This window comes from Rhinolophus ferrumequinum, chromosome 2 (assembly GCF_004115265.2).
Source record: "Rhinolophus ferrumequinum isolate MPI-CBG mRhiFer1 chromosome 2, mRhiFer1_v1.p, whole genome shotgun sequence".
Classification (NCBI taxonomy): domain Eukaryota; kingdom Metazoa; phylum Chordata; class Mammalia; order Chiroptera; family Rhinolophidae; genus Rhinolophus; species Rhinolophus ferrumequinum.
In genome coordinates this window covers 48,625,633-48,652,087 of record NC_046285.1, presented here as the reverse complement: position 1 = coordinate 48,652,087, position 26,455 = coordinate 48,625,633, and the positions used below count along the sequence as shown (strand labels likewise).

Genomic DNA, 26,455 nt, shown 5'->3' with positions numbered 1-26,455 from the left:
CAGAGAGGTGCGGCGGGGAGCCAGGGAAGGCTTAGCACAAAGCGATTAGGTTAGCGGTGGTCTTGGGCATGGAAAGCCACAGGCAAGGCCAAGCCTTCCATCTCATTCCAGGATCTCCTGCCATCCCGGCTTCCCCTGCCTCCCACGCCAGAGGCCGGTGGCTCCCCAATGGGACGGGGGTGGGAAGCCAGGAGCTCAACCGTCCTGGACTCCAAGGCTAGCGCCAAAGACCCACAGCCTCACTCCCTGCTCTGCAGGGACCACAGGCACGCCCTGCCCAAGACTGCTAGGCCCATGGGATCAGAAAAAGGCTTCAGACAATTTCTCCCCGTGTCCCTTCATGGATCCTCTGTTATAGTGGGCACGGCATAGGCTCAGGAGTCGCACAGTCATGGGTTCAAATCCTGCTGTCACTTAATAGTTGCCCGGCTTCGATCAAGTTACTTCAACTCCCTAAGCCCCAGCTTCCTTCTCTATAAACTGGAGAGAACCGCGTTTGCCTCCCAGAGCTGTCATGAGTCTCCAAGGAAAGGAAGGATACAGCCTTTCTGGTGTGGCTCTTGGTAGGCAGGGCTCTAGTGGCCGTGCCCCTTCCCCTCCCACCCCATCCCTCTTGCCAGACTCTGGTTCCCACGTGTCCAGACATTCCACGGTGTCCCACCTCCATGCCTTTGCTCCGCTCTTCCTGCCAATAGCATGTCCTCCTTACGCCCCGACTTCACCACGGCCAAATCCTCATGAATTTTCTCATGTCTAACTCAAATGCCACAAAAGCCAAGCAGTCTCCCCTGGTCTTCCCCACTATATACTGCATTCCACGTTCTCCTTCACACAGGACTCCACTCCTGTACTGGACCATAAACTCCTTGACGCTGGGATCTCTGCAGAATCACTGTTGTGTCCTCGTAGAGTGTCTTGGACGCGGCAAATGTTTACGTACTTACTCACTGAACCAAGGAGCAGGCAACTGAGTCTGGGTACGCATAAAAACATGGTTTCATTTCATCGCTAAGAAAGGAAGGGTGTGGGGTGCCCTGCCCCTGGACACTGCCTAGGGCCTACAGAAGGATGACAGGGCACCATGCCCCTGCCCTGCTGGGGCCCCATTTCACAGTGCACTGCCACCCACATGGTCAGGCTGTGCCCTCGTGACTGAGAGTCCTGCTCACAGAAATGAAACCCAACAGGACCCCAGTTCAGGGACAGCCTTGTATTCCAAGCCTAAAAACTACCCAGCAGCCATGAACACATTCATCCCAGCTTTTGTTGCAGCCTAGACCATGCCAGCAACATCTTCTCACTGTCCTCATAGACACGCTGGCATCCCTGGCCTCCTGATCTTCACTGGGGAGCTGGCAGAAGCAGACCCCTCTCAGTGCCAGCTCTTCCTGGGGGCAAGGCCTCCAAGGTGAGACAGACTGCAGAGTCTGACAGCACCCAGCCTGGGGACCAGCGTGCCAGGGGGCAGGCGCGAGCGGAGAGGGAGAAAGCAGCAGGGCCGGTCCCCACCAGCTCGCCTTGCCCCAGCGCCACCCTCACTGTATCGTGGCTCCTCCTTAAGGGGCAGCACTGGCAGTGAGCAGACACCATTGCCCAAAAGCTGCCTTCAGGATTTGTGTATTATCTTAAATGGACAAGACTCCAGCGTGTATGTAGTTAACACAAGAATGCAAACCCCTCCTGCTCTCTCTCCAGAGAGAAGTGCACTGATCCATACAGACCCTCCCCCTTCCTTCATGAGTAACACCATACATCACTCAGGTGTACCCCGCACTTTTTAGCTCACATTGTATTTTCACATCCCTTATCAACTTTGGGCCTCTCAACAGCCATGCAAAGTCTGCAGGATGGGAATCACTTTCCCCAGTGTACAGAAGAGAAAACCCAAGCTCCAAGGGGTTAAATAATTTGCTTATGGTCAAACACCTCACAGGTGGCTGGGCTGAGAAAGAAATGTGTGCCATCTGTCTCCTCCCAGAGAAAGTTTCTGGGGCTCTGGATTGTTCTCTGAGGAGCTGTGCCATCTTTCACGGAGAGATGGCAGCCCTCACAGGAGGGCAGGATCTTCAGGGCAGCGCTGACATGCCCTGGGCACCGGCTGAGTAGTCAGCCTGCATGGGGCCACGTATTAACGGCCTTTTGTCTTTTGCTTTGGGCCCCGGCTGTGGCTGCCAAGACAGAGCATCTTCAACACAACTTTCTCTAACACAACTCAGGAGAAATCTGAAACGGGATGGGTACACCCATAGCTCCCACCATGCAGGAGACCTCGACAGAGATGGATGATGGGAAGAGTGTCTGACTGGGAGACTAAAGGCCGAGTGCCACAGCACGAGCTAGAACACTCTGATGCTGCTAACACTATTATTCCACTCCCCGTTCTTGGGCCCCGAGAAAGAAGCTGGCCCTGTTCCCATCCTTCTGGTACTCAAGGGCAAACCATTCCACACCACTTCCTGTTCAAAGAGAGAAAGAGAATCAAGATGATAAAGAAAAGTATGGGTGCAATCACTTCCCCCATAAACTGTGAACCTAAGAACATAAGCATGCCTGTTGAGTCTGGCCCAGGATGAACCCATCGAGCCAGGAATTTTACTAAAGATTGGCTTCAACCCATCAAGCTGGGCCCCTCGGAGCTCCCCAGTCTACCACTGCTCATTTCTCCAACTCCCACAACGCCTCAGAAGCTCTACTTTAAATGTAGCCCTTCCAGAAGTTGAATAAAATGTTCCAAGAGACTGTCAGAGTTGCCATTAAGCTGCAGTGCAATTAGAAAGGATGGGATATTGGCCAGGAAAGAGCTTTATTAGATTCGTGTTGTTGTTTTGTCTTAAACAATGCTTCTGCGGTGGCTCCCTCCTTCATCACGGTCAAAGCCAGCACTGCGGTCGGCGGGGTTCGCCCAGCCCACCCAGATGGCTGCAGGGACTTGCTCCCCAGGGACACACAGTGTCCCCTGGCCTGCAGCAGCCCTTCCATCCCAGAGGGCCAGTGCCCCTCTGGAGGATCACCGGTTACTCAATGTCACAACAGAGATGTGTTCCCTTCTCTTCGCCGTTCCTTCTTCTTAACTTAACACTGCTCTTTTCCCTCTCTCCACCCACCCCAACATGAAAACACTGTGTTCCCGATCAGATAAAGCCAGCACAAGTGTGTCGAGCAGAAGGCAAGCAGCATGGAGGGAGGAGAGACCTAATCAAGTCCCACATCTTTCCCACTTGTCTCCTGGGACAACAATGACCACTGCTTCTGCAGCAGCACCGGCCGGCTCCTTGGACACATGGGGCGCTTGAACAAGTACAGGCCCCACAGGAGGTGGCACAGTGGCTAGTGTCTCTGTGCCACAGTGAAGACTGCCCACTGAAAGGATGTTGTCCCCCCCGCCGGCCCCACCACAGGAAATGGGCTCCTCCAGGCTGCCATTTTGCCCTGCAAGCTGTGCTTCCCTTGCCACATGAATCAAGCACTCCCGCAGACACCATCGTCAGCCACCTCCCACACTGCTTCTGTCCCCTTGGCGATTAGCTCCCAAGTGGTGAAGTGAAGCCTATGGCAACACATTCATGGCAACACCCTCCACGGGATAGGATGGACACCTGCCAGTCTCTCCTAGGAGAGCCCGGTGTCCCCAGGTGAACAGGAGCCGTAGGTCCACACCTGAGGACAGCACCTAAAACAAATATCGCCTATCACGCTGAAATTCAAGTCTACCGCTCCCGAGAGGCCTTTTCCCAGCTAACCTCATGCATTCTCGATCTCAGACGTTCTCAAAGTTTAATGGGCAGCAGAATCACCTTAGCGGGTTGGTTATCCATGCAGATAACTAGGCCTCACTCCCAGAGGCCTGCATTTTTAACAAACTCCCCAGATGATTCTGAAACTCTGATCCACCCATTTCTGTGCCTGCTCTCCTCTTTTCCACACTGTAATGACTTAAATCATTGAACTATTTTGGTTGAATTCTACAGTGTACCCCGTCTCACCCACACACCCTAAGAGTGAGGGGGGAGGGAGGGAGGGAGGGTGGGGAATCCTGAGTCCTGAATTAGAGGAGAGTCTCCTGGAAAGTCCCGCCTCCCTCTAGGCCCACTGGAGGTCCCCGCAGGGAGGGGCTGAGACGCTGCCAGCCAGGGAGCTGAAAAATCAGCCTCATCTCTCCACAGGCTCCAGAAAGCATTCATTCCGCCGCGGCTCCACCGCACACATCTGTACAATGGCTTTAAATGTCACCTCAAATATCAGGTCAGGCGGCAGGAGGGAAAGGCGGAAGCTAATTAGCCTGCCTTGCCCTGGCTTTTGTGTCACTTTCATCCTTGCTGACCCCTGACCTCTGCTCAAATCTTTAACTCTCCCTTGGCCGAGGGAAGACTGCACACAGCCATTCACCTCACTGGGCTGTAAACCAAATTGTTAAATGTGGAACCATAATCCCTCTGTGACCCCTCCCCAAGCATTTCTAGTTCCCCCATCAGTCACAGAACCCCCACATTGCTCTGAAGCTCCAACTGCCACAACACCCCTCCCCAGGCCCCAAGAGGCAGACCTTCCCCCCTTTCTCTGCCTTTGCAAAGCTCACCCATCCTGGACCCGTGAAAAGTATTACAACCATCTCATCCCTCTGAGGTTTTCATGCTGAGAGCTTACTATTTAGGCCCTCGGGAAATATTTACCTTTTGGTAAAGGACATCGCCTTAGGTCAAAGCACGGAGAGTAGAAGTCGAGGCCTTGGGTACAAGCAGTACTGGGGGGGTGCTGGGGACAAGAAGGAGGGATCCATGACTTCACAGGCCTGTGCCTGACAGGCCGGCCTGAGGAAGGCCGCTCACAGGAGCTGCTGCCTCTTCCTCCTCCCTCCCTCGCTCCCCTGACCTACCTTTGCCTCCACAGATCACGGCCACCTGGCAGGTTGCCTTCTCCAGCACACCTAAATTATAAAGTACTTCCGGAAGGACAACCAGTTAATAAGTAGTTGGAGAGACTAGCTCAGCACCCGACCCACGAGGCTCATTATGGCCTGCTATGTTTCCCTCACCCCAGTGAGGTGGCACCTCCATCCTCCCTCCATAAGGAACAGCTTCTTTAGCCATCAAAGGTGGTGTGACTCGATGGTATAAGAACCCCTCAAGCCTCAGGGATTCACCCACTCCCCGAGATTTGGTTTCTCTTAACTGTTCCTCTCGTTTCTCAATTCCCACCGTTCACCAACGTAGAGTCAGGAAACCTTAAGTTGCCAGTCATCCCAGATGAAACTTCTTACCTCACCCAGCACCTGGGAGCCCCACTCTGGAGAAGTCTCTCCCTTCTCCTCGCTTCTTCCCATGCCCACTCCATCTCCTCCAAGAACTTTTCCAAATAGTTCCCCCCAAACCCAGCACATCTGCCCAGTAACATCCGGCACCATCAGGATGACTGGGGTTGATAATAAGGAATGTGAAGTTCCCCAGGGTCAAAAGGAGCCCACTGTACCGTCAAAGAAATACGAATACATTTTGGTTAGCATTTATTTAGAACTAAACATTTTCTCTATATTCCACTTTTTTTTTTTTTTTTTTTTTTTGGAAAACGTACAATCTGTGTGTGTCCCATAGGGCAACGCACTATTCCATCAGCACACTGACTCACCTGAATGCCCTGACCCCACACACGTACCAGCCAATTTGAATCCTCTCTTCCTTGGCTCTTCATTTCAAAAAGAAAAGTATCAGTTACCATGAACATTTTGCTTTGCAGCAAATGGATTCTGCTTATGGTTCTTAAAAATAACTGACTCTGTAAATTGTATAAAGAATATCTCTGTAATCTGTTTATACTGTTAATTTGAAGCCTTCTAGCTGTTGGGAAAGGGTGTGAACTTTGGCAACAGACCAACTGGGTTCAGATTCCAAATCTTTTCCTAGCTAACTGAGTGACTTGAGGCAAACCACTTAACATCCCTAAATCTCAGTTTCTTCATCTTTTGGATGAAGATAAGGCTGATCTTATAAAACTTGAACAACCTTCATAAGGAAACAGAATAACATACCAAATGCTAAGCACTGTACCTGATACATAGTAGGTGCTGAATAAAATTAGTGCATTCTCCTACAATAGAAAACAAGCTCACATCAGGTTAAAATGCTCAATCCACTAAACCTAAGTGGACAGATAAACCAGTAAAAAAAACACCAGCATCAGCTCTGCCCCTGAGGACAGTTCTAAGTCAAGTGGCCCTTGGGAAGTCCTGAGTCAGGGACAAGTCAGGACTCCAAATCCTCAGCTGCTCTACCTGCCCTTCGGGCAGGGGCAGTTCTAGATCTTACTTGCCCTGCTGCCCACCTCATCTGGCTTCCTCCCTCTGCACTAACACAGCTTGGAAAGTGCTAAAAGAAATTCAATTTTGAAAAATCCTTTGACTCTGCCCACGTTAACCATGTGGACGACCCTAGAACTGAAGAGATGGGTAACTCCAGTGATTTGGCTGCCCTAAAACTCCATCAATTCTGGTCTTGCAGCAGACACACAGGAAAGCCTAAAGATAGCCATGTAAAAAAACAAAAAAACAAAAAAAAACAAAAAAACCTGTAAAACTTCAAGACAAAAGATGGTTATAGTGTTATGGCAGGAAGGTTTTCCTAAGCAAGACACAAAGCGCAACATATTGGCTCGTATATATGGTTTTTTGCTTTTTTCTTTACTCTCTGGAAGGATATACAAATCAACTAAGAAGAATAGGGGCTGGACAACAGCAGTGAAAGAAATGCTTTTCACTGTATATCTTTTTTCACCTTTTGAATTTTGACCTTTGGACTGGATCACCTAACTTTTAGAACTACATTTGAAGATGATGAAGTCAAGAATAAATAAAACTGTTCCTGGAGTGAGAAGCCCGAGCCACATAGAAAGTCCACATGGAAAGGTCATGGAAAGGAGAACCAAGGACCCACAGTGAGGACCCCAGCAAGTCCCACACCCACCCACACCAAGTGCCAGCCACGTGAGTGAGGCCACTTTGGAGCTTCCAGCCATCCCAGCACCTGGCAGAAACCACATGAAACAGAAGAACTACCTGGTCAACCCTCACAATCACGAGAAATAATACACTGTTGTTCTAAGCCACTAAGATTGGGGGGTGGTTTGTGACAGCATAATAGAGAAATGAAACGGAGTCCTTGGTGAATGAAGGGCAGTTAAAGCCACAAGACTGGATAAGGTCACCAAGGAATTACTGAAAAGGATTTTACCTTATCTCATCTACCGTGTTTCCCCGAAAATAAGACCTAGCCAGACTGTAAAGACCTAATACGTCTTGTGGAGAAAAATTAATATAAGACCTGGTATTGTATTATATTATACCCGGTATTATATTATATTATATTATACCTGGTATTATATTATATTATATTATACCCGGTCTTATATTATATTATGTAAGACCCGGTCTTATATTACATTAAAATAAGACCGGGTCTTATATTACATTAAAATAAGACCGGGTCTTATATTAATTTTTGCTCCAAAAGACACATTAGAGCTGATGGTCCGACTAGGTCTTATTTTCGGGGAAACACAGTAGAAGATGAAAGCATGGCGAGTCTCAGATAGGTAGATATTTATTTGTCTACCTATCTTAGAACTAGAATTCTGAAGACAGGGTTGCCACAGGTGCAGGGTCAGTCACAGGAGGGCTATCTAATTAATATGCTTGCCTGAATTAAAAAGAACTCAGACTTGCTCTAACAGGAAGTAAATATGTGTGATTTGGCTGCCTGCTTTGACAATAAGAGCTGTCTTTTCCAATTCACTAACTTATAGTTCTGAGGTTTGAAAGAAAATGTGTTTAAAGCCCATACACGATATACGACACGCTAGAAAATATATTATTTGCAACCATTTAAACTTATAGTAACAAAAATGCTAAATGTCAACTTAAATGTGTGAGGGGAATATATAGTTTTCAATATTCTTTTAGGGTATACATGAGCAAAAAATTCTGAAGCCCTCTGAACTATGTATGGTATACTCACACAGTGAGATACCATGCAGCTGTTAAAAAAGGTGAGGCAGCTTTCTGTAAATTGATATGAAAAGATATTCCAGACATATTATTGGGTTAAAAGTGCAAGGCATAGGACAATACAGTCAGTATTCACTTGCTTTTGACAAGAAAGGGGTAAAATAAGTATGGATTCAGATTTGTTTATATTTGCAAAAAACAAAACACGTAAGATTCACAAGAAACTAACACTAAGTTACCTGTGGGGAGAGGAGCAAACAGACAAATAAGGATCTTATAAAGACGTTTTTATATTGTATTAATTTTTGAACAATGTGAATTGTTATATTGTGGGGTTTTTTTAAGTCTTCACAGGAAAAAAAAAGAATAGATAAAATTACAAAAACATGAACAATGTTAAAAGATAATCTAGGAGACAAATATTTGCCACATTGCAACAATATATCATACAAAGGATTAGTATCTCTAATTTACAAAGAGCTCCTTAAAAAACATTAAGAAAAAGTTAAGCAACCCAGTATTAAAATTAATCAAGAATATGAACAGACAATTCACAGAAGAGGAACTACAAATGATTAATAAAAATAAAAAGATGCTAACCCTTACTAATGATCATGGAACTGCAAATCAAAGCATAAAAGCATGCTACATTTTACCTATCAGATTTGCAATATATAAAATATATATATATATGTCTGTGTGTATATATATATATACACACAGACATATATGATCTTGTAGAAGAGTAAATTGATGTAACCTTTTTAGAAATCAGTTTGGCAGTACCTATCAACATTTCCCAAGTGCACAGCCTTCAATCCAGCAATTCTACTTCTAAGACTCTCACCTACTGCACTTCAGTGTATTCTGTAACAGCCCAAAACTGGAGATAACCTGAATGTCCAATAAGAAGAGACTAGTAAGATTCATTACGGTACAGTTGTGATACAATCTATGTTATACTTCGAGACCATTAAAAAAGAAGTTTCATATGTAGTGACATGAAATGATGTCCATGATACACTGTTGGGTGGGAGAAAACTATTTTTTTTTTCATTCAGAACATTTTTAATAATGAACATTAAAAAAAAAGTATTCTTACAAAGTCTTCTGCAATCCAAATATACAATAGCTTGGAAAACAACGTTTAGAAAACAAAAGCCAATGTAAAAAGACAGATTAAAACAACTAGAACAGTATAGGTTTTATATGGCTCTGATTTTACAGTTTTCTTACTGCATCATCAATGTCAGAAATCTGTTCCTTCAGCTGGCTCCACTGCTCAGGATTTAAAGAAATACCTTTTCTTCCTGGTTTCATTTCACCTTCTGGATCCATCCAATATTCTCTAATATCAATTAGGACTTTCCCTTTAAAGTCTCGAACGCTGACATACCTCATCTTTCCAATCTGAAACATGTTATCATCTCTGCTGCTGCTACTCTGCTTAGAAGATGCCAGGGCTCTTGAAGTTTCACCAGTTTTTTGCTTCTTTACAGGTTTTTCTGGAGTAACTTGCTTTTTCCTCTTTAACTTTTTGTCAACTTCACTGTCAGAATCGCTGCCAGAAGAGCTTGAAGAAACAAGTTCCTTTGATTTAGGCATTGCTCCGTTCCTGCAGTCTAACAACCTAGTGCTCGCTCGCGACTGGGGAGAAAACTATTTGTAAAATAATTTGAAATAATTTGTATTATCCCAGTTTTTCTGGAAAAAAAATTATATATACACACCCACCCATACACACTATGAGTATATATTTCAACGTGCATAGAAAAGGAGTTGGATAGGATATACACCAAACTTTGACAGTGGTTTTCCCTGGGGGATACGGGAAGGTGATCAGAGAATTGAACTTTATAAACTTTTATGTTGCTATAATTTTTTTATTATACGCCTTCATTACTTTGGTAATTTTCAAAGCACGTCAATATTCAAACTGACTGAATTAGCAGTTCAGCCCTTTCTGAAAAATGGGTGCTCCCTCGGAGCCAGAACAGCGTGATCCCCTCTCCTCCTCCCACTCATAGGAGCTGGAACGTAAGATCATAATAACCAACGCCCCGGACTTAACACACCTGTCCACTGGTGTCCCCCCACTTGGCTACACAACAATAAGATTCCTATGAGTGCTCCGAGAACTTAATAAGCATTCAGTAAAACGCTACTCTTCGCACACCATTTCCTCATGGGCCATTTAGACACCTGCAGGAACTTTGGTCAGAAATGGCAACTATGTTTCATCTCGAGTTCTAGTTCTAACCAAGTGCAGTGATTGCCCAGAGCTTGGTGTTAAATAAAGTTACTATCTTTCCCTTCACATGAATAAATATCTTTGAGATTAGGAGGAAAAAAAGATTTTGAGACCACAGGTAGGACGGTGGAGGACGGTGGAGGACGGAGGAGGAAAGAGCTGCACTGTCCATTAGTGACGGCTGCCAAGACACAGGAAGAGCCGTAACACACAGGCTGTGAAGTCTGCCATCTCTGCCCTTCCTTGGACAGTGGGCTCTGACTCACTAACTCTAATACTTTCAAATCCGCCATCTCTACATAGAGTGTGGTACTTTCGCAGGAGGGAGCTGACGGTGGCAGGAGCTGGCTGAGGGTGAAAGACGGTGGCAGCTGATGGTGACTGCGTCCTAAAGTGCTGTGTCTATCAGAAGAGAACACGAAGGCATGGAGAGCTGGAGGAAGGGGAAGGAGGCCCCAACAGGTGGAGATGTGACTCAAACAGCTGCAGATGGAAGACGGAACACCTGGGTACAATGCAGGCCTGAGGTAAGCCCAGAGCCTGGGTTCCATCTGTCAGGTCTTACGAGTTCCTTATGCCAAGGAGTCAGCAATCGTGTGCAGGTAAGAACATGTCTTTTACAATTTTGAAATGTCCAAGTGTCCTACTACTTGGAAATTCACTCATCTTTCCTATCCCCACAATCAAAAACAGAAAAAAGCAAAACCGAAAAACCCAAAGCCAAAAAAATCTCAGAACTTCATGTGTTGTAACTAAAAACACTCAATAAACAAAGCCAGTCCTTCAGCTCCCTTGGGGAGTAATTGTCTAAGAATGCTTCTTTTCTTTCAGCTGCTGAGAGAGAGAGAGACAGACGTGCTAAGAAGTGTGCGGAGCTCATCTTGAAAGCATTAATTTTTCCAAACACCAAAGTGTAGTTCCTGTGCTTTTCCTGAGCAAGGAACAGCAGCAGTGAGGAGACTGCAGAGGACACCCCTCCACACACATCTGCCTGGGGGGGTCTGGAGGACATGGTCGTGGGGAAGCCGTGGGGGGAAGATGGGAACTTGGAAGGCAGGGGACAAAGCCCAGGTACCAGGACCTGTCACCAGGAGGGGCTGCACAAGCCTTGTGGGCGCTGATGACTTGGGAGGAATGACTTCTTTCTAAATTGAGAGGAGACAAAGCAGAACCAACACCTCCACCTGTTGTCAGGCCCATTTTCTAGGGACCAAGTTGGCAATCACCCAAAATATTCTTCTGCCTCAGCTACCCCTCACAACCTTAGCCCGACAACCACACACAAGGGCTTAGCACCAGGAGAGGTTGTCCAGCATCTGGACAGGGGTCTCTAAACCACTTTACTTTCTCCTCCTCCCCATTCAGGGACAGTATAGAGCATATAAAATGTATTATATACGTTGGATTAAGGTTTGCAAACCAAGTGGTTTACTAGTAGGGACAGGACTATGGCCGCACATGTGCGAGACTGATAAGAGTGAAATAAAAAACGTGTTTTTGTGTGAAACTGAGCATAACAAAATTGAGAGATAAACATATTCACCAAAACAACTTCTGGTTATCACTTAAAAAGAAAAGAAGTGCAAGGGAAGAAGGATAAAAGCAGACCTCCAGAGCAGTGCTATGACTGGTCTGACTGGGCGCTCCGGCTACGACCCTCTGCGAGGCTCTGAGCGAGACATTCCAGAACGTTCCCCCGGGACGTTCATCTGGACGATCCCACAGAGTGCTCTGCGGGGTGCAAGCCGCGATCCTGAAGCTCTTCCTTACAAGACCAGCCTGCCTCAGACCCGTCGTGGGTGGGCCCAGGCGTCTCTCCCAGACCAGGGACCTTCTCCACCTCAATTGACTCTGGAACTTGGTTCGTTATTAAATTCTATTCTATTCTGTTTAACCCTCTGTGCTGACCAGAGCACTGGCCTCTAGAGGGACATTGGCGCCCAAATAAAGCTGTGTTACTCACGCTATCTGAACCTGTGTGCCGGGACTTTGTTCCCCACACGCATCACGAGTACCACATAGGGACATAGAGCCCTGCCGAGGGGTTAATGTCCCCTTGACTTTCAGGAAGAGACTGAAATGTGGCAAATGCCCTTCCAGGCGCTCGCAACAGGGAGGGAAGTCCACCATAGAGAAGTCATGGTCATTCTCAGCTTGGTCATTCACAGCTTCCCTGTTCTTTGTCGCCCTAAGCCCATTCTCCTTAGGAGGCTGGGGACACTGTCCTCTGCAGTGTGGCCACAGAGGAACAAGACACAATAAAACCACCCACTGAGACCAGGGTAAGTCTCAGCATCTGCCTGATGGAGGCAGACTCCACGGCCTGGGTATCCCTGCCAGTCTTTACCAGACAGACATTCTCTGTCCTAGCGGACAGCGACCACTAGGTCCTACCCACATGGTGCCAGGGGCCAGTGCCCTCCACATAGGATCGAATGCTTTATCACCACCAAGACGTCATACGCCAGTGTTACCACTCACTAGCTGTGCGACACTGACCAAGTTTTAACCTCTTGTGGCCTCCACTTTCTTATCTGTAAAAAGACAATGATAGTAACAGTACTTAAGTGCTATAGATGTGTGGCTTTATCATTATCATTCTTATTGCGTGTTCAGCCTTCACCGGCCACGCTAAGCCAGCGCTTCCCTCTGGACCACTGCGTACGCTTTTCCCATGCTTTGGAGCACTGTACCCAGCCTGCCTTCATCTGACTGTGCTAATTCCCTAAGTCCTTAGGAAGCCTCCCCTGGCCCACCCAGCTGGGCTGAATGTCCCTGCATCTGCACCATCACACCCTGTACTCCCTCGGTACCATGTTATATTCTAGTTGCCTCAACGTCTATCTCCTCAACCAGATCTGCCTTATTACCTTGTACCTACTACCTGGCACAGAGAATGTACTCAGGAAATACATGAATGAATAAACAAGGAAGAGATGAAGGGCCGCTTTCATTCCCTTAACGAGCATTTCCCAGGTGCCTACTCTGTGGCATACCCTGGACTGTGCCTGGAAATACCTGAAGGAGATACCCAGGCTGCTCTCCAGGAACTCACAGTCTGAAGAGGAAAATGTCTGTCTTCTCACAGTAACTCGAGATAAAAGATCAAGCAGTGAGGTCGCCAGGTACCAGGGCAGGTGTGGCTCTCAGACGGGAATACAGGTTTGCCTAGAATGAGTCTGTTTAACTTGAACCAAGTAACAGAAGCCTTGAATCTCAGATTCTGTTTACCAGCTCCACATGTGAAAGATAAACGTAGCAGTGCATGACCTATGAAAAACTAAAACTGGATTCTTCTTCAGAAGGGTGGTCTATCTAATGCTTTCATGAGAAACACTGGTCAGTTCATTGCATCCATGCTGTCTGCAAACTGTCTTCACCAGACGATAAACAATGCACAAACTATGATTTCTGTCCACAGCTCCTATAGCAATTTACTCATGTTGTATCATTTCTTCCCTTTTGAATTTCTCACTGTGTTTTATGTTTGTTTTGTTTATTAGCTTAAAGGAAAAAGGAAAAAAAGAAACATCCGGAGTTAACGGAATATTTGTGTTCCTTCTATTTTTCTCTTCTATAGCCAAACGAGCACCACCACCACTCACCTGCCAGATAAAGCCGGCTGTGGGATTTTAGAGACAATCTAGTTGGCTGTACTTTTGCCAGAAGCCTTTGATAGCTCAGACTCACTGAAGGGAAAAAAGGAAACAGAATTTCTACTTATAGTAAGTAAAAACTGAAGCAACTATTCCCTTGGCGATTACATCATAGATACTTGAGGTTATGTTTTCCATCCTGGTTGCCCTAAAAATGAAGCAACATAGGATCTTTTCCTCAATTAAAAGTCTGAGCCTGGCCACCCCCAGAAGAGCAATGATGCTCCCAAACCCCCGCCTGGGGAGTGGAGGGGCCGCAGCATGGCCAGCCTGGGCTGTTGCAGCAACGTGACTGCACAGCTGTCCATCCTGGAGGGATATTTGCAAAGAATCACACTGCCTCCATCCTCCATCACTCACCCCAGGACTCTGGTACCACCTTCACTACCACTTTGAGGATCATTTGTGGTACAGCATATATGAGGTCGGACAATTAAGTTCACGAACTCATCCTAGAAAAAGTGCTACATACCTCATTGCTGAATATCACTAAAGTCACCTTTGAAGTGCTCCCCTTGGGAAGCTATGTACTGACGCCAGCGCCTAGTCCACCCTTCAAAGCAAAAGGAACTCTTTTTCTGGAATGGCCATCAGAGAGAGCTGTTGTCATACTACCCTTGATGTCCTGAATGTCATCAAAATGTCTTCCTTTCAATATTTCCTTTATTTTTGGGTAAAGAAAGAAGTCATTTGGGGCCAAATCAGGTGAGTAGGGAGGGTGTTCCAATACAGTTATTTGTTTACTGGCTAAAAACTCCCTCACAGACAGTGTCCTGTGAGCTGGTGCATTGTCGTGATGCAAGAGCCAAGAATTGGTGAAAAGTTCAGGTCGTCTAATATTTTCATGCAGCCTTTTCAGCACTTCCAAATAATAAACTTAGTTAACTGTTTGTCCACTTGGTATAAATTCATAGAAAATAATCCCTTTGATATCAAAAAAGGTTAGCAATATCATTGCAACAAGTTCACGAACTTGATTGTCAGACCTCATATAACAAATTTCAAAGCCAGATAAAAGTGAGTTGGAAACCATCTGCCCCAGCATTTCTATCCTTCTTGTGGATAATGCAGAGTAATCTAGTAAAACCTGTGACTTGGAGAATGTCCTTTCACCAGGAGTACTAAACAGAGAAAACATGTGCAGAAGGCTGTGTATCGATGTATTTATACAAGGTGTGATCAAACAATACGGTGAATGTGTAAATTTTAAAAAATGTATTACAGTAAAAGACACATTGCCACTAATCCCCCTCAAAATACTCCCCCTCGCTTCGAACACACTTATTCCATCGTTCTTGCCACTTTCTGAAGCAGTTCTGGAAGTCCTCTTTCGTGTCTTTAGTTGCGCTATTATGGCTGTCTCGATGTCCTGAATCATTTTGACTTTGGGGAAGAGCCAGAAGTCACACGGTGCCAGATCCGGTGAATAAGGTGGATGAGGACACACTGTAATGTTTTTATTTGACAGAAATTGCCGTATACCAGAAGCAATGTGTGACACGGAGCCCTGTTATGATGGAGGATGATAGAGGACCACACACTCTAAAATACACCTTCTCTCTCTTGTACCTCACACCTGACTGACTGCACCTCAAACTGGACTGACAAGTTGAAACTTGTCACACACTGTTACTAAGGTTCAATGTACCGCTTCCTGTATTGAAGAGTCCTGCCTTTCCATTGAATGGCACTCGGCAGCAGCATTCACCGTATTTTGTGATCACAACGGAAAGGTTCCCGTATCACACATTGCTTCTGCTACGGCAATTTCTGCCAATTAAAAACATTATGGTGTGTCCTCATCCACCTTATTCACCAGATCTGGCACCATTACAACCTCTGGCTCTTCCCCAAAGTCAAAATGACCATGAAAGATAAACATTTTGAATCGATTCAGGACATCGAGGCAGCCATGACAGCGTAAGTGAAGACACTCACGGAAGAAGACTTCCAGAACTGCTTCAGAAAGTGGCAAGAATGATGGAATAAGTGTGTTTGAAGCAAGGGGAAGTATTTTAAGGGGGGTTAATGGCAACGTGTCTTTTCCTGTAAATTTATTTTATTTAAACATTCACTGTATTTTGTGATCACACCTTGTACATGTGCATAGGCCTGTGGATGTGTCTATCCGAATACACCTCCATATATTGTGTCGGGGCAGACAAATCAGCCTAAGTAACACTGGAAGTATTAACCATCGGCACTGAGCTTGTCACGAAGGCAGCTGTGTCTCTACCAACAGACACAGTCTCCCTGGAAGACCAACTGGTTTAGCGACATATAGGAAAGGAGGACTATTTGGGTACAGAGATAGCTTATTGTTTTCCTGATGTCTCTGAGGTCGAATGCACTCTTAACATGGAGGTACATGAAAACATTGCTTATTAAAGTGTCACGAGATCTATTGTAAATGACACTTGCCCTGGGGCAATATGGACCATCCTCATTTCCCTTTATGACCGGCTAGAGTGGGTGGTCAGGAGAATGTCATAAAATGCAGGTCTGGATTTCTGCTAAACCTTTGACAAATGTCCTCCAGGGTAGTCTTGTAGATAATATAATGAAAAATGAACAGGATAAGAGTATAGTCGATGGAATTGCTGCCTATAAGCTGCGGGGCCCAAAGAGTGTTTATTAGGAGAATGCAGTGAGCTTTAGGTGGGGTGGGGGGTCTCTGGTGGTAGCCACAAAGCTCTCCCCTTGACTGTTGTGTTTGACCTTTGTTAAAAATTACTTCCTAGGATGACAAGATGAAAAATATGCTTATAGTCTGGGCAGATGATACAAAAGTGGTATAGTGAGCTTACCACTATAATAGATGCCCAAAATCGATATGTGAGTTTATTTCAGCAGATTTCAACACTAGGGCAAATTTTATCTCTGAGATCCACATTTTAAAATAAAAATGTACATATTATTCACGGAGCAACTGCACCCCTTTGTATCGACTCTAGAGAAACACTTGTGTACATCCACGCTTGTTCACAAATGTTCACTGCTTATAAGGGTAAAAAAAATAAAAGTGAAGAAACAGAAACAACAATAGAAGAATTGCTAAGACAATTATGGATTATCCACAATGAGAAATACTATACAGAAGATTTTCAGGACATGTCCCTGCATGAAGAAAAAGTTGCCAAATGATATGAAAAGCATACGTTAACCTCTGACATACACACACACACACAAATTTATAAATTTCTACATAGCTATACATATAAATGCACAGAAAAGTCTAGAAGGGTCCCTAATAACTGATACCAGGATTTACCTCCAGAGAGAAACTAAGTTGATATGAAATCCAAAAGGGCTTTGGCTTTGCCTGCAACATCTGAGATTCAGAATGTATTGTGTTAAACTTGTATGATTCAGCTTTCTTCTTTTAAAAAAAAAATTATTAGTTTCAGGTGCACAAAACAATGTAACAGTTAGACATTCATCATTTATATCCCTCACACAGTGACAACCTTCCTCCCCCCACCCACTACCCCTCTGACATCGCACATAGTCATTACATTTCCACTGTCTTTATTCCTAATGCTGTACTCCACTTCTTGTAAAATATATATAAAATTACAGTTGACATTCATTATTGTTCCCCTTCAGCTTCAGGTGTACAGTGCAGTGATCAGGCATCTACTCCGTCCCTGAAGTGGTCTCCCTAATGAGACAAGTGTCCATCGGATACCCTACAAAATCTTTACAACATTATTAGTTACATTCCCCAAATTCAGCTTTCTTTTAAAAGTCTTACTTTCAGCTTTTACAAAAAGTTCAAAACTATTCCGGGCACAAATTCTTGGGCTACCCATGACCACAAACTATGAGGGGTCAGCATTGTGGAAAGATGACAAAAAGCGACTTCAGACTACACAGAGGGTATTAGAAGCTCCGTGCCCAGATAGCCTACAAGTACCAGGTGCCACTAAGCTGTTTGGCCACATCTGTAGTATTGTGTGGGATCCAATCCTGGCAGCACAATTAGGCAGGGACACTGGCAAAGGAGAATTCAACTAGAGGAAAGCAATGCCTTTGGGGAGTCTGAAAAGCCTGACTTAAGAACAATGAGTGAAGGAACTGAGATTGTTTAACCTCGAGATGAGAAGATTATGGAGAGACAGACAGGTTCCTTATAATACTTGAATATTGAATAATATTATTCAGATGGTGGAGTAAACTTATTTGGGGTTTTTCCAGGGGTAGATACCAGCATAAATAAATACAAGAGATTTTTAATTAAAAATACATTTAAAAAGAAACATCCTAACTAATAAGGAATGACAACAGAATAGTCTATCAGGTAAGATCATAAGCTCCCTGTCAGCGGAGGTATTCAAGGGAGGGATTCTATAGAAAAGTGTTGTATTTCACTAGAAGCAAACTGAATAACCTTTAAGATCTCTAACAACTCGAATAGTCTCTGATTTCATATTTTGGCTGCAAGATCAATCTCCAATCGATGTGCACCCCCATGAACTCCAAATCCCACAGGCGGTGTACTCTGCCACCAGGTGGCAGTAGATCCCTTGGACTATGGGTCTTAAATGTTAGATGTGGTGAACAAGAAATTAGCAGTTTTCCAATATTTTTTTAAATTAATAATAATAATAATAAAGCAGACACAAGCATTGGGCCCAAAAGTAGCTCTTTCCAAAGCAACATGTAAGTATAATTCATAATTTTTCTGGTTATTTCATCACAATGATTCTTAATCACTTGCTTTCCTTTGTACATTCCTTTTGTACAGGATCTACAAAGAGACCCTTATCTGCTTCTGTGGGCTCCTCTCTCTGGTGTCCAGTTTCCCGACTTGCACATCGTTCCAGATCCCTGCGTCTCCTCTTAATGCAAAAATGCCCCTGCTCCCTCTGCCGCTGCTACCTGCTACGTACGGCCACGTCTTTCTTCCTGACCCAAGGAGAAGAACCAGCAAAAGGGTCAGAGAAATGCCCCCACCATTTCCTGCTTCTAGCTTTCCTGTCCCTGTACACACACAGCTGAAGCCACAAAACAAGCAAGCGACCGACAAAAGCAGAATTGGGGAGCAGCTGAATCCCCACACCGACACCAGGCAAGTATATCATTATCCTTTCCGAAGTACAAAGAATAATCTCCCACCAGCTCTTAAAGAAAAGAGAAACTTTGCTTCTCTAGCCACAGCTGTTGAGGGGGGATGTTGCTTAAAATTTGAATACAATCAGCTACCCTTGTCCCAATCCTTAGCAACCCAAAACAGTTAGCATCGCCTTGGTTACAGATCACTTCACAAAACCTGGTTCTCAGAAAGTGTTTCTGTCAGAGCTTGTGAGTGAAGGAAAATGAAGCGAGGCTTTAAAACAACAACAATAAAAAGACGAAGACTTAAAGCGGTTTCATCACAATAAACCACCTACCTGATTTAAGGTCCTACTCATCTTTCTGGTCTTAGGTGAAACACTTCTTCCAGGAAGCCCTCAGAAGCCTAGAACTATGTTGGTTGCCCCTGCAATATGTACCAGTATCACCCGATACCTGCGCAACCACAGCCCCCACCTGGCCTGTCACAGCCCTACACCCGCTCTACCGCAGCCTGTGCTCGCCCTGTCACAGCCCTGAACCTGCCCTACCACCATCCTTTCCTCACCTCCCAGCCCATTTCCCCATTTCACTGCAGGGTCCATGACGGCCTAGACTGTCTGTTTCTTTCACCACTGAATCCCCTAAAGACAGTAGGACTCAATAAGTATTCCTGAAACTATTATAAACATACCTTACCAATTGACGAATGATGGTAGAGCCCAAGTCCAGACAGCTGTTCCATCGAGGATAATATTCATCCACCCCCCAAAACGTTTCCTGATTCCTCTTGTACCAGAGTGGTACAGGATGAGGCAACCCAGGCCCTGCCCTCAAAGAGCACGCATGGACGACGGAAGCCAAGGCAAGGGCACACATACCTACAGCACAGAGTAGACCCACAACACCGAGGAGGATGGGGGCTGGAGAAGGGGAAAACAGAGGCCCAGGCACAGGGATCACCACGGAGTTCACAGTGGCTGTCACGAACGCTACGGACAGGCCCTCCTGGGTCCAGAGCCTGGAGGGACTTCAATAATACCTCTACTCAGCAAGTGCAAGCTGAATGCTTTGCATTCATGGTTTTACTTCTTGCAACAATTCCATGTAAACCCCTCCTGGTACAGAGAAGTGAAAGCCAGAGCCTGCAGAGAAGTCAAGCGTAGCCAGTCAGCGGCCGAGCCGGGATCCACACCCAGGCCGGCCTGATGACTATGGCAGCACGGCCCTATCGCTCTGGAGCCTGAAATGCCAAGTCAAGAAGTTGTTACTTGATCCAATGGGCAATGGACAGCCACCTTGAGCAGAAATATGCCAAGGTCAAAGCTTGTGCTTGGGAAGATTTATCGAGGAGTAACGAGGAGAATGGATTGGGAGTAGTCAGGCTTGAAGCCACCAGCCGCAGTCCAATGTCGTGCCATGAAACTCGTGAGCTGAGGGCAGCAGGCAGACTGGAGGGGCAGTTCCGAGCTGAGGAATTCTAGAGGACGAGTGGGGACAGGGGCGATGATTCCAAGGTAACACCGAGGGAACTGGGAGTGGCGTGTGCACGCTTCTCCGGGGCCTCTGCCTGTGTGCCTGTGTGTGCAGTGTCCATGGGAAAGGGAAGTCAGTGTCTGTGGGACAGAGTGGGAGTACGCACAGGGGTGGGTCTGGGAGGATGGCAGGTTGAGGTCCACGGGGGGCAGCCTCAATGCTCCCCACCCCCACCTCTCCCGATGCATTGCTGTCACCTGCAAAAGCCTCCTGAATTCCCCCAGCCCTCCCACCCACCTGGGGCATCAGAGCCCAGCAACTCACCAAAAAAAATAATAAATACCATTAGCAGCAAAGTGGCACGAGGCAACACACAGTCATGTCCACCCAGGTCTACTGTCCTCTGGTGGGCCTGCCCCAGCACAGAAAACGCCTGGTCCCAAGTCCGCACCAAGAAGCAGAAGCGTGCCAGATAAGAGTCACCGGCCCCAGGCGGTAACTCGAAGTCGCAGTAACCTTGGGTCAGAGGCTTACCTTCTCTGGATCTGTTTCCTCATCTGTAAGACACACAGTTTGAACCAGAATCCAAAGTTGCAAACTGGAGGCCAGCAGGCCAAACTCATCGTACACATGGACTTTGCTTGACCGACACAATGTCTTGTCATTGAATTAGTTTCGACGTTTTAAAATAAGGCCATTTCACAAAGAAAATGCCTATTTGAATCCTCTCTGAAACAAGAACTCAGTTCCACATGGCATCAGTCAGCTCGTGCTGAGAAGCCACTCTCCCCCGAGACGAGGCACTGCTCTCCAGTTTGCCACAGCGCCACCATCCCCTACCGCTCCCCAGGAGTCCCCACTCACCATCTACACCTGGCCCGTTTCGATCTTTCATGCTAATGGACTGGCTCCTCTAGGCACTTCAGTTCTCAGCCCCTAAGAAGATGATCTAAACTATCATCATCGTAAGCCTCAGGAATTGGGGACAGTAACCGGAAGCACAGAGAATCGGGCAGTGAACTCCTCACTGAGGCAGAAACCCCACTCGGGCTTCTCCAAAGAGCAGGGCTTGCTGCCGCTGCTCGAGGTTCATTACACGTGTGTCAGGCCTGAGCACCATGCCCCCATCCCCCCAGCAAGGAGGAAGCCGGCGGATGACATCAGCCTGGACACAGAGAAATGCCACCATGCAGCAATTTGCTTCCCCAGCCACTCTCATTTAACAATTAGCTTAACCACCCTGGTCAGGCACTTGCCGCTGGAGCAGAGAATGATCTGATCAGCGGCAGCCTCCGCAGTCCTCTCCCCGCCGGCCTCACTTCAGCTGGGCTGCGTCTCGGGCTCACACACACGGATGTTGTAAATAGCTCCAAAGGGGTCCCACCTTCTCCTTGAGCATCTCACTGGAGCCCCTGGGAAATTCTCCCATGTCCAAAATCAGTGTCTCCTGCTGCAAGTTCAGCCCATTCTCTCCTAATTCCATCCTGCAGAGACTCTGGCCTCATCACAGGAAGCGTGCCAGGCCTGGATGCTCATGTCAATCATTTCTCTGGCCCTTCGGGAGTTGGGGTGTGGAAAGGAAGCCTGCACAGAGGCCCCACTGCAGGGAGGGAGGTAAACTCACAAGGCTGGCAGTGGTGGCACATCCTGGGCACAGATCCTGACTCAGAAAACGAGTCTCAGTAACGGGGCTAGCCTCTCGGGGCATCTGCAGCGCCAAGGGGCCTCTCGGCAGAAGGCGCTTCCCTCACCCAGCTTGGCCTGCTTCTGCCCCCAAGTCCTTCCTCACGCTGTACCCTAAACTCCAAATGCCAAATTTCAGACACACACACAGTGGTAAGGGGAGACTGAAGAGTTTATAAAGTCACAAGTCCCCAGAAAGCTGGCGTCTATTTTAAAATACAGTACTAGAATTCCAGGAGAGATGGGGTGAGGGAGGCCAGAGTAGAAAAAGCAGAGCCCGCATGAGGAAAGCACCCCCGCATGACCAGGTAGAAATGTCAGACGCCACAGAGGAGGAAATGGTACACAAACAGGGAACCGCAACCCAGGAGCTGAAGCCAAAAATACAAATGACGGATGCCAATGCCGAGGCGGATCACAGAGGTTATTTTGTGCCACCAAAGGGAGACAACGAGATGGAGAATCATGGGACCAGTTGGTGACGCTCCTAGTACAAGAGGCGTCCGCACGAATGCAAGGCCTTCCCAACTTGCCCTCGTCACTGGGCAGAAGCGAGGTGAATGTTGCCACGGCAGTAAGTGCTCAGGAACCTGACTGACAAATGAGGGATAAATAAATCACTAGGACCATATGGCATCCACCTGGGAGCACTAACGGAATTCAAGGGTGAAATCGTGGAGCTGCTAGCCAAAATGTGTAACCTCTTATTACAAAGTCACTCGTGCCTTCGCACTGCCAAGTACTCATGTAGCCTCCATTCATAAGAAAGGATCCAGGGAGAATTCTCATTTTCATACCGGTAAAGTCAGCAGAATACATATGAAGAACAGGACTACGGAGAGTGGAAGCAAGCGTGACCTATCAGAGGAAGAGACAGGACAGTTCTTATCGAAGCAAAATGTGTACATAAGAGTTTTTTGAAAAAGCAAACATGAGTGTGAATTAAAGAGCATCTGTGGGTGTCACTTACAGACATTTCCAAGAAACTATTAGCAAGGTAGTAGAGTAAAAACTTTTTTTTTAATTGAATAATGATACAACAGAGAAAACACTTTTTCAGGGAACTGGCTTGGACACCAGAAACAAAATGAAAGAATACACTGGCACGTCCCCAAATCAAGAAATTTAAAAAATGGGCTTCTGAAGGCATCAACACTAGAACTGGCCTTACAGAACATTCTTATAAATAATCTGTCAGAGGGCGTTAGCTGCGAGCTACTCTACAGGTCTACACTCTTTCAGCGGAGAAGAAGTGTTGATCCAGAGAAATGAGAGGAAGGTCTGTTCAGGTTCTGAGAGCTGATGTCAGAGGAGCCTGAGTTTCAGTGTGACAGTTCCTAGTGTCCTCTCTCCAGATAAGATGAATTCTGAGCTCTATTCCCTGGACCATATGATCGTGGGCTCCAGAACCTCACAGAAAATGCTCTGGCTGGACTAACGGGGAGACTGTCCGCCACATCTGGTTAAACACTGACCAGTCAGGGCTAACCATGCGCCAGTCCTTCTTCCCTCACCTGCAGTGCCATTTGCTACATAGAACTTCAGGTCTATAAACCCAAAAGAGACACGATAGGAACACCAATCTGATGCCATGAACCAAGGATTCTAAAACAAACAAGAGGATGATTGGATTTCCCTATTCCTTTGAATTAGTTTTTCGTTATTGCAGCTCTGCCTTGAGCATATAGCAGCAAACTGACCGTAGAAATGCAAACCCAAATGAGCTCAGCATCCCTTCCCAGGCCCCCTGCTCCCCGTTACCCCATCCCATCCGCCTGTTCTCCGTCTCCTACTGCCTCTAACACGAGTGACGGCCACATGGTAGGAGGCCTTGCAACACTTTCTCAGCCCCCATCTCAGCTTAATCACATCCATTCATTCCTTCAAAACCAGGGACAAAAACAACTTGTCCCCGGCCCCCCATCCCCAGTCCCCTGTCATTATGGGACCTTGAAACCCACTTCTATTGATCTGGGCTTGAGGTCAGTGCCTCGCTGGAGGAAAAAAACAAAGGACTGGAATGTCCTGTCACTCACTATGGCTTGTTCTAACATAATATAGTGGTAATGTGCGTAGTTTCAAATCCTGGCTCTACTAATTACCAGCTGAGTGAACTTAGAGCTCAATATCCTTTGTCAAATGGGTATAAAAATGTTTACCTACTTCCAAGGACAGTTGTGGGGATCAAATGAGAGCATGCTTATAAGTAGCTTGGTACAGGAGCTGGCTCATAATAAGGACTCAATAAATATCGGGGAGTCCTAACGATGTCTTCCGAAACAGATCTATTCCTTTCTTGATTTTCTCAATCTAAATGTAGCATTTAAAAGGCTGCCTTTTTTTTTTTTGAGGTGTAATGCAACTTCATCACTTTATTCAAATCTTCAAAATCGTCTTTATTCTACGTTTTTAGTAGAAAAAAATCCACACGTTAAGTGCGCCACAGTGTAGACAGAGACAGACGACGCTGAACTTCCATCAGTCAACGGTACAGTCAGACGTCACATGTACAGAACCTAAAAGTTAGATGAACTGAAATTATAAAATAAAATCCAGTTGCCGAAAACAAAAATCAAAATATTAAGGACCCCTGAAATATTCTTAACCCTAATGAGATTTCACGGGGCTTAAGTCATTTTGTAGTGAGACACTCACAATAGCACCCTGTTAAGCCAGCTTAGGAATTCTGGGGAGCCATGAGTGGCTGCATGAGATGCTCGGACAGTAAAAGGTAACCAATGTTTTTTATCTGACGATTCCCCTTAATTTGGCTCTAAAGTCATCAGGCTTGTGAAATGCATCCTCTTCCTTGCCCTCCCCGCCAGCCCCATTGTAAACAAACTATTGTTTATAGTACAGCTTGCTTTGCTATCCTTTGTTCAAACAAGCTGAGTTTTTCTGGCACCAAAGCAAATTTGGGTTTGATTCTTGTATGAAAAGACAACCTAGGAGGAGGGTCTGCAGAAAGTCTGCCTTCTTTAAAGGTGGCTGATGCTAGTCCCCTTTGTTCTATTAGGTTGGTGCAAAAGTAACTGCAGTTCTTGCAATTCTTTTTAACCTTTTAAACCACAATTACTTTTGCACCAACCTAATACAACCCCTCGGCTCTCAGTGGTCCCTTTATCTTCTTGTGCAGTATTTGCTTAGACCTGTCTACATGTTTTATAAATTGCCAAGTCTTTACCATGTGCCAGTGGTAAGTGATGCTGTTCGTGGATAACGTTTGCATGGCAACAGGCAGCAAGCCTGGCTTTACCAGTAGTGGGCTATTAACTGCTTCCAAGAGAGTCCCCAGATGACACTGTACTGGATGAATTTGTCGAGGTGAAAGGGGTGCACTCTGAAACTAGACTTTTGTCAGCACTTTGAGAGCAGATCCATTGTTGGTGAAGACTCATTAAACAAGCTCACAAAGCTGATGTCTAAACCAGAAGCTCCATTTATTGGGTGCCAAAAATAACAAAATACAACTGTCACAGGACCTGGAGTGCTCGGGTCAGCAGGGTCAGTGTAGGCGGATGGACTGGGGAACCAAGCCATCATCCGAAAGTGGCATCGCGAGCATATAAGCAAAGCTAGGGCAGTGTGCAGGGCAAGTCACGGCTAAATGGCAGCAGGAGACGATGGGCTGATGCATCTACCCCAAGATTAGCGCTGGACCTGCCAGACAACCCCAAGTTCCCTGTCTGCGGCGCAGCCTGAAGTGCTCCAGCTAACCAGCACCTTCTGCCCACAGGCTTTCTCCAGGCTGCACTGAGTGCAATTAATTAGGTTTCAGATTACTAAATTGCAGTCCCATTTCATTCAGCCTAGCATCCCCGAGATTCGTCCCAGGTCACTCTGATAGAGGCTTTCCCTTCGCACATTTGCGGACTATCTCCTGGTCCACTGCTGCAGATGGTAGATCACATCCACATAGAATGTAACCCTTGGAGGCAGCTTCATTTCTGTTATTTCCAGGCTCCTGGGAGACTTCACTGTTACGTCCATGAAACCTCTCTGGGCAAAACTCTCCCAGGCCAGGATCTTCATCTTCTATTTTATTTCCTGGTTCTTTACCAAGTAGAAAAGGAATTCATTAGCAGCAGGCACCTCATTGATGGAATAGATTGACTTGGTAAGTGAAGCTACAGACATTTGCTTTCATTACCAGGAAGAGACCACTTCAGAAACACTGGTTGGAGAGAGAGAGAGAGAGAGAATTCAGGGAGCAGACTGGAACAGGACAAGACCAAGAAAAAGGAAACACTGAGCTGCTGTCTTTGCTGTCTTTACAAGGATTTGCAGAAGAAAGTGTAAAATGTCCCCGGGGTTGTATTTAGGAAATTGATACCCGCTAGT

At 46.2% G+C, this 26,455-nt stretch overlaps 2 protein-coding genes across 16 annotated transcripts in view; both read right to left on the bottom strand.

Annotated features, from left to right (window-relative positions):
* The window catches only part of KALRN (kalirin RhoGEF kinase), a 615,365-nt gene that overhangs the window by 552,251 nt on the left and 36,659 nt on the right, over positions 1-26,455 (bottom strand). The window lies entirely within an intron of this gene.
* LOC117036989 (activated RNA polymerase II transcriptional coactivator p15) lies at positions 9,173-9,632 on the bottom strand. Its single transcript, XM_033132652.1, has one exon. The coding sequence runs from the start codon at positions 9,596-9,598 to the stop codon at positions 9,215-9,217; it is 384 nt and encodes a 127-aa protein (XP_032988543.1). The 5' UTR covers positions 9,599-9,632; the 3' UTR covers positions 9,173-9,214.